Genomic DNA, 13,645 nt, shown 5'->3' on the forward strand with positions numbered 1-13,645 from the left:
TGAAGACACACTACTGCACTGTCTGGCCATTGATGGTCCCTTGCTCAATATGTGTCCCTTGTAGGGGTTATTTTGGAGGTGAAATCCGAGTTGATTGATAACTTTGCGAGGATAGTGGATCACGTTGTCATTGATGATGGTGATTGCTGAGCAGTTTATGACATGGTATTACTTGTTGAGAGTGTGTCATCAATAGCGTATTTCTTTAATTCTGCTTAGAAATTCTATAGGATTAAGCAGGTCTTTAATGCCTGGTCAATAGATGTGGTTAATAAATCACCCAGGATACAACAGAAGGGACAATGGTCTTGTGTTTTTGATTTCATGTGTCTGACCTCAACACTAATAACGGCATAGGGTATGTGCTGCCGTAGCTGCCTTCCTGTTGCACAAGCATGCCTGTATCTAAGCAGAGGCCTCTGTCAGTACTACTGTACATGGTCAGCACATAGCTAGCTACTGCTGGAATTAAAACACACTGGCACAGTAGCTAGCGTTGTTTTTCTCTCTTATCTGGACACCAATTCTTCCGGCTCTTAATAACTATTTTCTTTGCCGCAGGGTGAATTTCTCTGTTGTCGCTTTCTCTGTGTCTGATTCCAGATAAAGGTTGATGTTTTGCAGTTTTCTCAAAGCAAGCACTTCCTGCTATTGTGGAAATTCCACTCTCAAGCTGGTGGTGTTCGGAATCGGGATACGTGGGTATGTGTATTCTGTTTTGCACAGGGAGTTTGTTGGCCATTCCATTGTGAAATTGTCCTGAATATGAAAGAGTCAACTCCCTTTGTCTACCACTTTATAGCCGTGTACCTCAGATGTTGCTACTCAATGGAAAATGTCACGTTCCACCCCATCTGGACATTTTTCTCCCGAGTCATGTTGGGGGAGGTGTGTTAGATTTAGGCTAAAGGGTGAGAAATGCAAACAGCATTCCTAATCTCCTCGGGGGCTAGTTACTCCAGCGACTCAGTGCTTTATCAACAGCCACAGGGGTAGGGCAATAGCACGTCTTTCATGGCTCCCTACACCACTCTGTCTATTATGCAACACTCAACCTTGTGCTGCAGCTGGGCACTGCACCGCTGCAAAGAAACCAGCCTCCCCTCACCACTGTACCCATCCTCTGTCTCGAGCGAGACAGGCAGCACCTCCCCATCCTCTGTCTCAAGCGAGACAGGCAGCACCTCCCCATCCTCTGTCTCGAGCGAGACAGGCAGCACCTTCCCATCCTCAGTCTCCAGCGAGACAGGCAGCACCTTCCCATTCTCAGTCTCCAGCGAGACAGGCAGCACCTTCCCATCCTCAGTCTCCAGCGAGACAGGCAGCACCTTCCCATCCTCAGTCTCCAGCGAGACAGGCAGCACCTTCCCATCCTCAGTCTCCAGCGAGACAGGCAGCACCTCCCCATCCTCAGTCTCCAGCGAGACAGGCAGCACCTCCCCATCCTCTGTCTCGAGCGAGACAGGCAGCACCTTCCCATACTCAGTCTCCAGCGAGACAGGCAGCACCTTCCCATCCTCAGTCTCCAGCGAGACAGGCAGCACCTTCCCATCCTCAGTCTCCAGCGAGACAGGCAGCACCTTCCCATCCTCAGTCTCCAGCGAGACAGGCAGCACCTTCCCATCCTCAGTCTCCAGCGAGACAGGCAGCACCTTCCCATCCTCAGTCTCCAGCGAGACAGGCAGCACCTTCCCATCCTCAGTCTCCAGCGAGACAGGCAGCACCTTCCCATCCTCAGTCTCCAGCGAGACAGGCAGCACCTCCCCATCCTCTGTCTCGAGCGAGACAGGCAGCACCTCCCCATCCTCAGTCTCGAGCGAGACAGGCAGCACCTCCCCATCCTCAGTCTCCAGCGAGACAGGCAGCACCTCCCCATCCTCAGTCTCCAGCGAGACAGGCAGCACCTCCCCATCCTCAGTCTCCAGCGAGACAGGCAGCACCTTCCCATCCTCAGTCTCCAGCGAGACAGGCAGCACCTCCCCATCCTCAGTCTCCAGCGAGACAGGCAGCACCTCCCCATCCTCTGTCTCGAGCGAGACAGGCAGGACCTCCCCATCCTCTGTCTCGAGCGAGACAGGCAGCACCTTCCCATCCTCAGTCTCCAGCGAGACAGGCAGCACTTCCCCATTCTCAGTCGCCAGCTAACCAGGCAGCATCTCCCCCTTCTCAGTCGCCAGCTAACCAGGCAGTCCCGCCCCCATCTCCTGCCTAAGTTATATAACCCACACCAGCCACCAGCCACTAGCCAGCAGAGTTAGATCCCAGATCGCCGGTTCCACTCCCCCCTGAAAGTCAATATATCCAGGCTGTCAGATTTCAGCTGCAGCATATAGCTAGGTTGCACTCTCTCACCTGCTGGCCAATGGTGGGTTGTTGTCATGATTGATTACTAAGGACATGCCCTTATCTCTGACGTAATGGAATATTGTTCAAAGCTGGAGTAATCCCTGGCTACCCGCAGTCACATGCCACGTCCGCAACAAGAAAATGTCTAGGAAAATAGCATCCACACCAACTGTCCTTTGTATGAATATGTATGTGCCCTGTGCCCTCTATATCCTGTGTGCAGTGGGCTGTGGCAGGCCTGTACTGCTATAACATGGTTATGACAGTAAAGTGGTTAACGCCTGTGCGCCGAGAAAAGCAGGGTCATTACTTAATCTGAAAAAAGACAACTACAGAGAAAAGCAAGGAGAAAGCCACTGAATTAATAATGGCACTGTTGTATGTTTCCCAGTACATGTAAAGATAGTGTTAGCCTCTGGCCCTTCCTGGCCTGAAAACAGGGCTATTTTTGACTCAACGAGGGGTATGTTTTTTGTGTGAAAGAGAGGCACCTCTTTAGGGATTGCGTTTTCTGTCCATGGAGGATTTACAGCAGTGTTTCCCAAACTCGGCCCTCGGGACCCCCAACTAATCATCAAGCTTTGAATCAGCTGTGTAGTGTTAGGGCAACAAACAAAAAAACTGCAGCCTTGGGGTCCCGGGGACCGAGTTTGGTAAACGCTAACTTAACTGTTTACCACTCCTGACCCACTGCACAAAGACTCCTAACTTTCCTGGGAAGCTAAACACATGTTAGAGTCAATAAAATCCAAACTTTTGCAGAAAAAATATATCAGACAGCAACGTTACAACCTCATTAACATGCTAATTTTACTTTTTAATTGCCCGTTCATCCAGTCTCTGTTTTATGAGAGTATTTTCATAGTTATTGTTTACCTGTATGAAAATATGATCTCTTTGAACATTGGGCCAATGAAAATGAATGTCTTTGGATTGAATCCATTAGCCCAGTTTAGAATTTCAAAGAGGAGCCGGTGCCAGTCATTTGGGCTTGAAAAGAAACCCTCCTCATATGAGTCGTCATAGTGTTTGCTGATAGCAGTGTTTTGTTGTGTGTTTGAATAATAGAGCTCATTATAAGTGGCATCCCTATAGCAAACCCCCTTTGCTATAGGAACCTGTTTGTTGAACAGATTGAATCCTATGAGATTTAAGATTCACACAGATTCAGGGGACTAACAGACAATGGAAGGATTTGGAGTTGAGATCAAGATTATAAATTGCTTGGCTGGGCTGATGAGACAGTGGATTGCGCAGTCAGATGGAACACAGTAAATAGGCATTTTAACATCATAGATTTAGCCGGTGGTAACTTGTGGAATAGACACCGGCTGGAATGCGGTTTTAACCAATCAGCATTCAGGATTAGACACACCCGTTTTATAAGATGAAATAAATAGTGGGTTGCCTACTATTTGAATATAGTCATTGGAAATGTTATTGTGCACTGTATACATCTGGCACTGTGATGTCTTTAATGTGCAGCATGGATAGTGGATGGGTAGGAGATGAAGCAGAACTAGACTATTTTTCTTTGGGCATAAATCTTTGGATAGAGTGAAAGTGAAAACAGTGGTGGTTATGTGCTGGACACACCATGACAAACTGTGTTTTTTGAATGACATATAATGCAAATTTGTTTTCTGCGAGATGAGTTCCTGGAACACAGACTGTCTGGCTGGTTTCTCCATGTGTCCGGGTTTGAATTGGCTAGGTGGTTCTGGTGTCATGCAGGAAACCACAGAACTATACTGGGCATCATAATATAATTCCTCCCCAAAGCCCTAAAACACAGACTAAGTAAGATATTACTGCGTGGTTGGAATCAGTGTCCCAAAGGAACAGGCATGATTCACAACCATGGCAGACCTTGATATCAATGATTAGTACAATCATTGACAGAGCAATCTATCACAGAACTTTTATAGTAGTTTGACCTCTTTTTTTGTATTTGGCAGTATGTAGGTCAATAGCGTAATTCACTTTCCATTTGGCATGCTCTGCCTCTGTTATTTGTATGTTACAATGATATTACCAAAACTTCCCTCCAAAAGACATTGGACATGCATGGCATTTTTGTCTATTTAAGCAATAAGGCCTGAGGAGGTGTGGTATATGGCCAATATACCACGACTAAGAGATGTTCTTAAGCTCGATGCAACACGGAGTGCTTGTATACAGCCCTTAGCCGTGGTATATTAGCCATATACCACAAACCCCCGAGGTGCCTTTTTGCTATGGTTACCAATGTAATTAGAGTAGTAAAAATAAATGTTTTGTGATACCCGTGGTATTGGCTGTCAGCTAATCAGCATTCAGGGCTTGAACCACACAATTTAGAATGTCTGAAATACCACAGCTTTCAGCCAATCAGCATCCAGGAGCAAAACTACCCAGTTTATAATATGTGATACACCTGTGAAGTGAGTGTAACCTCATTTCTATGTTGTGTTGTCTTACTTGGTGTTGGAGCCTCTGAGGCTTCCCTAATGGCTGAAACACACACAGAACAAGATGGTTAACTGTTTGTCTGTTTGTCTCTCTCTCCTCTAGAAACCAGCCAACATTCTGGTTATGGGGGAGGGCTCAGAACGAGGGCGAGTGAAAATCGGTAAGATGGGCTAAATGTACACACTGAAGTCAATAAAGTAGATACAGTTGAAGTCGGAAGTTTACATACACTTTAGCCAAATAAATTAAACTCAGTTTTTCACAATTCCTGACATTTAATCCTAGTAAAAATTCCCTGTCTTAAGTCAGTTAGGATCACCACTTTATTTTAAAAATGTGAAATGTCAGAATAATAGTAGAGAGAATGATTTATTTCAGATTCTATTTCTTTCATCACATTCCTAGTGGGTCAGAAGTTTACATACACTCAATTAGTATTTGGTAGCATTGCCTTTAAATTGTTTAACTTGTGTCAAACGTTTCAGGTAGCCTTCCACAAGTTTCCCACAATAAGTTGGGTGAATTTTGGCACATTCCTCCTGACAGAGCTGGTGTAACTGAGTCAGGTTTGTAGGCCTCCTGGCTTGCACATGCTTTTTCAGTTCTGCCCACAAATGTTCTATGGGATTGAGGTCAGGGCTTTGTGATTGCCACTCCAATACCTTGATTTTGTTGTCCTTAAGCCATTTTGCCACAACTTTTGAAGTATGCTTGGGGTCATTGTCCATTTGGAAGATCCATTTGCGACCAAGCTTTAACTTCCTGACTGATGTTTTGAGATGTTGCTTCAGTATATCCACATAATTTTCCTTCCTCATGATCTATTGATTTATTTTGTGAAGTGCACCAGTCCCTCCTGCAGCAAAGCACTCCCACAACATGATGCTGCCACCCTGTGCTTCACGGTTGGGATGGTGTTCTTCGGCTTGCAAGCCTCCCCTTTTTTCCTCCAAACATAACGATGGTCATTATGGCCAAACAGTTCTATTTTTCTATCATCCGACCAGAGGACATTTCTCCAAAAGGTACGATCTTTGTCCCCATGTGCAGTTGCAAACCGTAGTCTGGCTATTTTATGGTGGTTTTGGAGCAGTGGCTTCTTCCTTGCTGAGCGGCCTTTCAAGTTATGTCGATATGGGACTCGTTTTACTGTGGATATAGATACTTTTGTATCTGTTTCCTCCAGCATCTTCACAAGGTCCTTAGCTGTTGTTCTGGGATTGATCTGCACATTTCGCACCAAAGTACGTTCATCTCTAGGAGACAGAACGCGTCTCCTTCCTGAGCGGTATGACGGCTGCGTGGTCCCATGGTGTTTATACTTGCGTACTATTGTTTGTACAGATGAATGTGGGATGAACATGGTACCTTCAGGCGTTTGGAAATTGCTCCCAAGGATGAACCAGACTTGTGGAGGTCTACAATTTTGTTTCTGAGGTATTGGCTGATTTTCTTTTGATTTTCCCATGATCTCAAGCAAAGAGGCACTGAGTTTGAAGGTAGGCCTTGAAATACATCCACAGGTACACCTCCAATTGACTCAAATGATGTCAATTTGCCTATCAGAAGCTTCTAAAGCCATGACATAATTTTCTGGAATTTTCCAAGCTGTTTAAAGGCACAGTCAACTTAGTGTATGTTAACTTCTTGTCAGGTTTTGGCCAAGACTGTTCGGGTTTTGGTCACTAGATGTCCCCATTGCACCTTTTTTGTACCTTTTGTTTTTTCTTGCTCTAATTATTGTTTGCACCTGTGGGTCGTTCCCTTGTTAGTATTTAAACCCTGTGTGTTCCTCAGTTCCTTGCTCAGTGTTTGTAAGTTAGCACCCAGCCCCAGCCCAAGCCTTGTTTTATACAGATATTTCTCTTGTTGGATTTTCCAGAGGTTCTCTGGTTTAGTTCTTGTGTATTATTTGAGTAGTCTTTTGAGGTTTGTTTTTCCCTGCTGTTTTTTACCACTTTGTGGAGTTTCTTTTGTATTTTGGAGGATTTCCATTTTGTGCCTCTTGGCTTTATTTTTGGACATTGTGGATTTAGTTTCTTTGCCTGAAGATTTTGTTCTTTAATTAAACCACCATCTCTAGTACTGCTGTGTCTGCCTCATCTTCTGGGTTCTGACGATTATTAGTGACTGTTTCTCGCACCGGGTCCTGACACATCATTCAAGGTGGCTTAGCAGTTCAGACGTCTTTTTCTGTTCCGTATTGTCGTGTCCTGTATATATATATATATTTACACCTTTCTTCGCATATCTTTTATTTATTTTATTATCCAAGAACTCAACTACAAAAGCTTTCCTGCAAAAGCTTTCCTGCAACCCGCTTCACCAATTACAAAAAGTATTATTTACCTCAATCTGAAAATCCATCGTGGAAGCTAGCCAGGGGCTAATTCAGAAGCTAGCCTGAAAGCTAACCAGAAGCTACTCCGATAGCTAGCCAGAAGCTAATCTGTAGCTGCCCCGAAATTAGCCGGTTTGCTGGCTAGCGTTGGTGTTTCAGCTGCCCACGTTTAGTGGCCATCAGCTATTCCTTTAGCTCGATAATCTACCGGCACTTTTGTGCAACGCGACTCGGACCGGAGCATTCCGGGACTCTTTTTCTCTCAGTTTCCCCGGATTCCAGCCGCAAGCTCTGGACACTTGCACCTTGATTTCGCAGCTAGCTAGCTGCAAACCGTGTGAATATTGGCTTACGTCGACCCCGGAGCAAACTCAAATCATTCTGGAGCTAGCCAGCTGAGGAGTTCCATCACCATCCGGACCCGTTTCTTTTGTTGCTGCTGCAGATACGGAACCCCACCGGGCCTTTCACGACTGACTGCCGCGACTGACTGCCGACGTTATCTGCCCGAGGGATTTATCCAACTGGCACCTCCGTCCCGACGTTACCTGAACGCTCATCTGAGGCCCGCTAATCGTTAGCTGTCTTATCGGCTGCTATTTGAACAAGTATATCGGACAACTATTATTATTATTATTATTTATTTATTTTATTTTTTCCTTGGGTCACTATATCTATTTTGCCAATTTGGATTGATCCCCTCTACCACACGGAACCCCACTACACGGAACCCCACTAACCTACCGACGGAAACGCACGAGGTATCTACAAACAGACCTCCATCCTATGCTGCTACCGATAGCCATATACCCGGCCAGCTGTCTGGATCGCCACGACCCCAACCAACCTCTACTCACTGGACCCTTATTGATCACTCGATTAGCATGCCTCTCCTTAATGTAAATATGCCTTGTCCATTGCTGTTCTGGTTAGTGTTTATTGGCTTATTTCACTGTAGAGATTCTAGCCCTGCTCTCTATACCATATCCAACCTCTCAGTTCCACCACCCACATATGCGATGACATCACCTGGTTTCAATGATGTTTCTAGAGACAATATCTCTCTCATCATCACTCAATACCTAGGTTTACCTCCACTGTATTCACATCCTACCATACCTTTGTCTGTACATTATTCCTTTAAACTATTTTATCGCCCCCAGAAACCTCCTTTTACTCTCTGCTCTAGTAGCTCTAGGCGACCAATTCTCATAGCTTTTAGCCGTACCCTTATCCTACTCCTCCTCTGTTCCTCTGGTGATGTAGAGGTGAATCCAGGCCCTGCAGTACCTGGCTCCACTCCTATTCCCCAGGCGCTCTCTTTTGATGACTTCTGTAACCGTAATAGCCTTGGCTTCATGCATGTTAACATTAGAAGCCTCCTCCCTAAGTTTGTTTTGTTCACTGCTTTAGCACACTCTGCCAACCCGGATGTTTTAGCCGTGTCTGAATCCTGGCTTAGAAAGACCACCAAAAATTCAGACATTTTCATCCCCAATTACAAGATTTTCAGACAAGATAGAACGGCCAAAGGGGGCGGTGTTGCAATCTACTGCAAAGACTGCCTGCAGAGTTCTGTTATACTATCCAGGTCTGTTCCCAAACAATTTGAACTTCTACTTTTAAAAATCCACCTCTCTAAAAACAAGTCTCTCACCGTTGCCGCCTGCTATAGACCACCCTCTGCCCCCAGCTGTGCTCTGGACACTATATGTGAACTGATTGCCCCCCATCTATCTTCAGAGCTCGTGCTGCTGGGCGACCTAAATTTGAACATGCTCAACACCCCAGCCACCCTACAATCTAAGCTTGATGCCCTCAATCTCACACAAATTATCAATGAACCTACCAGGTACCACCCCAATTCCGTAAACACGGGTACCCTCATAGATATCATCCTAACAAACTTGCCCTCCAAATACACCTCTGCTGTTTTCAACCAAGATCTCAGCGATCACTGCCTCATTGCCTGCATCCGTAATGGGTCAGCGATCAAACGACCTCCACTCATCACTGTCAAACGCTCCCTGAAACACTTCAGCGAGCAGGCCTTTCTAATCGACCTGGCCGGGGTATCCTGGAAGGATATTGATCTCATCCCGTCAGTAGAGGATGCCTGGTCATTTTTTAAAAATGCCTTCCTCACCATCTTGAATAAGCATGCCCCATTCAAGAAATTTAGAACCAGGAACAGATATAGCCCTTGGTTCTCTCCTGACCTGACTGCCCTTAACCAACAGAAAAACATCCTATGGCGTTCTGCATTAGCATCGAACAGCCCCCGTGATATGCAACTTTTCAGGGAAGCCAGAAACCAATATACACAGGCAGTTAGAACAGCCAAGGCTAGCTTTTTCAAGCAGAAATTTGCTTCCTGCAACACAAATTCAAAAAAGTTCTGGGACACCGTAAAGTCCATGGAGAATAAGAACACCTCCTCCCAGCTTCCAACCGCTCTGAAGATAGGAAACACTGTCACCACCGACAAATCCACTATAATTGAGAATTTCAATAAGCATTTTTCTACGGCTGGCCATGCTTTCCACCTGGCTACCCCTACCCCGGACAACAGCACTGCCCTCCCCTCTGCTACTCGCCCAAGCCTTCCCCATTTCTCTTTCTCCCAAATACAGTCAGCTGATGTTCTAAATGAGCTGCAAAATCTGGACCCTTACAAATCAGCCGGGCTAGATAATCTGGACCCTTTCTTTCTAAAATTATCTGCTGAAATTGTTGCCACCCCTATTACTAGCCTCTTCAACCTCTCTTTCGTGTCGTCTGAGATCCCCAAAGATTGGAAAGCAGCTGCGGTTATCCCCCTCTTCAAAGGGGGGGACACCCTTGACCCTAACTGCTACAGACCTATATCTATCCTACCCTGCCTTTCTAAGGTCTTCGAAAGCCAAGTCAACAAACAGATTACCGACCATTTCGAATCCCACCACACCTTCTCCGCTATGCAATCTGGTTTCAGAGCTGGTCATGGGTGCACCTCAGCCACGCTCAAGGTCATAAACGATATCGTAACCGCCATCGATAGGAAACAATACTGTGCAGCCGTATTCATTGACCTGGCCAAGGCCTTTGACTCTGTCAATCACCACATCCTCATTGGCAGACTCGACAGCCTTGGTTTCTCTAATGATTGCCTCGCCTGGTTCACCAACTACTTCTCTGATCGAGTTCAGTGTGTCAAATCGGAGGGTCTGTTGTCCGGGCCTCTGGCAGTCTCTATGGGGGTGCCACAGGGTTCAATTCTTGGACCGACTCTCTTCTCTGTTTACATCAATGATGTCGCTCTTGCTGCTGGTGATTCTCTGATCCACCTCTACGCAGACGACACTATTCTGTATACTTCTGGCCCTTCTTTTGACACTGTGTTAACAACCCTCCAGGCGAGCTTCAATGCCATACAACTCTCCTTCCGTGGCCTCCAACTGCTCTTAAATACAAGTAAAACCAAATGCATGCTCTTCAACCGATCGCTGCCTGCTCCTGCCCGCCTGTCCAACATCACTACTTTGGACGGCTCTGACTTAGAATATGTGGACAACTACAAATACCTAGGTGTCTGGTTAGACTGTAAACTCTCCTTCCAGACTCACATCAAACATCTCCAATCCAAAGTCAAATCTAGAATTGGCTTCCTATTCCGCAACAAAGCATCCTTTACTCATGCTGCCAAACATACCCTTGTAAAACTGACCATCCTACCAATCCTCGACTTCGGTGATGTCATTTACAAAATAGCCTCCAAAACCCTACTCAATAAATTGGATGCAGTCTATCACAGTGCCATCCGTTTTGTCACCAAAGCCCCATATACTACCCACCACTGCGACCTGTACACTCTCGTTGGCTGGCCCTCGCTTCATACTCGTCGCCAAACCCACTGGTTCCAGGTCATCTACAAGACCCTGCTAGGTAAAGTCCCCCCTTATCTCAGCTCGCTGGTCACCATAGCAGCACCTACCTGTAGCACGCGCTCCAGCAGGTATATCTCTCTAGTCACCCCCAAAACCAATTCTTCCTTTGGACGCCTCTCCTTCCAGTTCTCTGCTGCCAATGACTGGAACGAACTACAAAAATCTCTGAAACTGGAAACACCTATCTCCCTCACTAGCTTTAAGCACCAGCTGTCAGAGCAGCTCATAGATTACTGCACCTGTACATAACCCATCTACAATTTAGCCCAAACAACTACCTCTTTACCTACTGTATTTATTTATTAATTTATTTTGCTCCTTTGCACCCCATTATTTCTGTCTCTACTTTGCACTTTCTTCCACTGCAAACCAACCATTCCAGTGTTTTTTTTAGTTTTTATTTTACTTGCTGTGTTGTACTCACTTCGCCTCCATGGCCTTTATATTTTTATTTATTTATACATATATTTGTTTGCCTTCACCTCCCTTATCTCACCTCACTTGCTCACATTGTATATAGACTTATTTTTTTTCACTGTATTATTGACTATATGTTTGTTTTACTCCATGTGTAACTATGTGTTGTTGTATGTGTCGAACTGCTTTGCTTTATCTTGGCCAGGTCGCAATTGTAAATGAGAACGTGTTCTCAATTTGCCTACCTGGTTAAATAAAGGTTAAATAAATAAATAAATAAAAAAATAAAATAAACTTCTGACCCACTGGAATTGTGATACAGTGAATTATAAGTGAAATAATCTGCCTGTAAACAATTGTTGGAAAAATTACTTGTGTCATGCACAAAGTAGATGTCCTAACCGACTTGCCAAAAATATAGTTTGTTAACAGGAAATGTGTGGAGTGGTTGAAAAACAAGTTTTAATGACTGCAACCTAAGTGTATGTAAACTTCTGACTTCAACTGTAGATCGATGAGTTGTTTACTTGACAATGGCTGCTGCTTTAACCTTCAACCAGCCTCTGAGAGGGTCTCTGAACACAGGGACACAGGACCAGGCAGAGAGCCTTAAAATGGCCACATCACACAGATCACACTATTGCATAACCCACTCCCCAGCATGGCACTGTTCTGGGATGATGTCACAGGTCTGCAGTGCCGGCCGGACTCTATTTATACCCTAACCCTGAGAGTCTAGCATTAGTGCTAAGTTATTGTTTTAGAGTCACTGAACCCCCATGATAACTGCTGCTCAGGGATGCATGGGTGTCAATGGCAGTGTGACACCCAACATACCAGACCAGACCACCAAACTTCACTTCAGGTGCTGCACAGACACAGAAGACCTTCCCATAAGAATACAAACAGAATCTCTTCCCATAAGACTACAAACAGAAGCACTTCCCATTAGACTACAAACAGAAGACCTTCCAATAAGACTACAAACAGAATACCTTTCCATAAGACTACAAACAGAAGACCTCCCAATAAGACTACAAACAGAATCTCTTCCCATAAGACTACAAACAGAAGCACTTCCCATAAGACTACAAACAGAAGCACTTCCCATTAGACTACAAACAGAAGACCTTCCAATAAGACTACAAACAGAATCTCTTCCCATAAGACTACAAACAGAAGCACTTCCCATTAGACTACAAACAGAAGACCTTCCAATAAGACTACAAACAGAATACCTTTCCATAAGACTACAAACAGAAGACCTCCCAATAAGACTACAGAGGACCTTCCCATAAGACTACAAACAGAAGACCTTCCCATAAGACTACAAACAGAAGACCTTCCCATGAGACTACAAACAGAAGACCTTCCCATAAGACTACAAACAGAAGACCTTCCCATAAGACTACAAACAGAAGACCTTCCCATTAGACTACAGACAGAAAACCTTCCCATAAGACTACAGACAGAAGACCTTCACATAAGACTACAAAACACACTGGCAGTGTGGTGCTAGGACAACAACCTCTCCCTCAAGGTGAGCAAGACAAAGGTGCTGATTGTGGATTATAGGAAAAGGCGTGTCGAACTGGCCCCCATTAACATCAACGGGGCTGTAGTGGAGCGGGTCGAGAGTTTCAAGTTCCCTGGTGTTCACATCACCAACAATCTATCATGGTACAAACACACCAAGACAGTCATGAAGAGGCCATGACAAAACGTTTTCCCCCTCAGGAGACTGGAAAGATTTGGCATGGGTCCCCAGATCCTCAAAAAGTTCTACAGCTGCACCATCGAGAGCATCCTGACCGGTTGCATTACCGGCTGGTATGGCAACTGCTCGGCATCTGACCATAAGACGCTACAGAGGGTAGTGCATACGGCCCGGTACATAACTGGGGCCAAGCTTCCTGCAATCCAGGACTTATATAATAGGCGGTGTCCGAGGAAAGCCCATAAAATTGTCAGAGACTCCAGTCACCCAAGTCATAGACTGTTTTCTCTGCTACCGCACAGCAAGCGGTACCGGAGCGCCAAGTCTAGGACCAAAAGGCTCCTTAACAGCTTCTACCCCCAAGCCATAAGACTGCTGAACAATTAATCAAATGGCTGCTGGACTATTACATTGAACCCCCTCCCCATTTGTTTAACCTTTACCCCC

The 13,645-nt window shown here is 45.4% G+C and overlaps 1 protein-coding gene across 2 annotated transcripts in view; it reads left to right on the forward strand.

The window, feature by feature from the left end:
* LOC139556223 (cyclin-dependent kinase 19-like) overlaps positions 1-13,645 on the forward strand; it is a 67,876-nt gene that overhangs the window by 37,635 nt on the left and 16,596 nt on the right. For both annotated transcript variants that reach the window (XR_011671085.1, XM_071369871.1), the window contains exon 5: positions 4,900-4,957. Coding sequence is in view for 1 of the 2 variants with exons in the window: in XM_071369871.1 (XP_071225972.1) it covers positions 4,900-4,957 (58 nt within the window). In the remaining variant the exon portion in view is untranslated. The remainder of the gene's footprint in view (positions 1-4,899; positions 4,958-13,645) is intronic.

The sequence above is a fragment of the Salvelinus alpinus genome, chromosome 27, assembly GCF_045679555.1.
Source record: "Salvelinus alpinus chromosome 27, SLU_Salpinus.1, whole genome shotgun sequence".
In the NCBI taxonomy this organism is placed as follows: domain Eukaryota; kingdom Metazoa; phylum Chordata; class Actinopteri; order Salmoniformes; family Salmonidae; genus Salvelinus; species Salvelinus alpinus.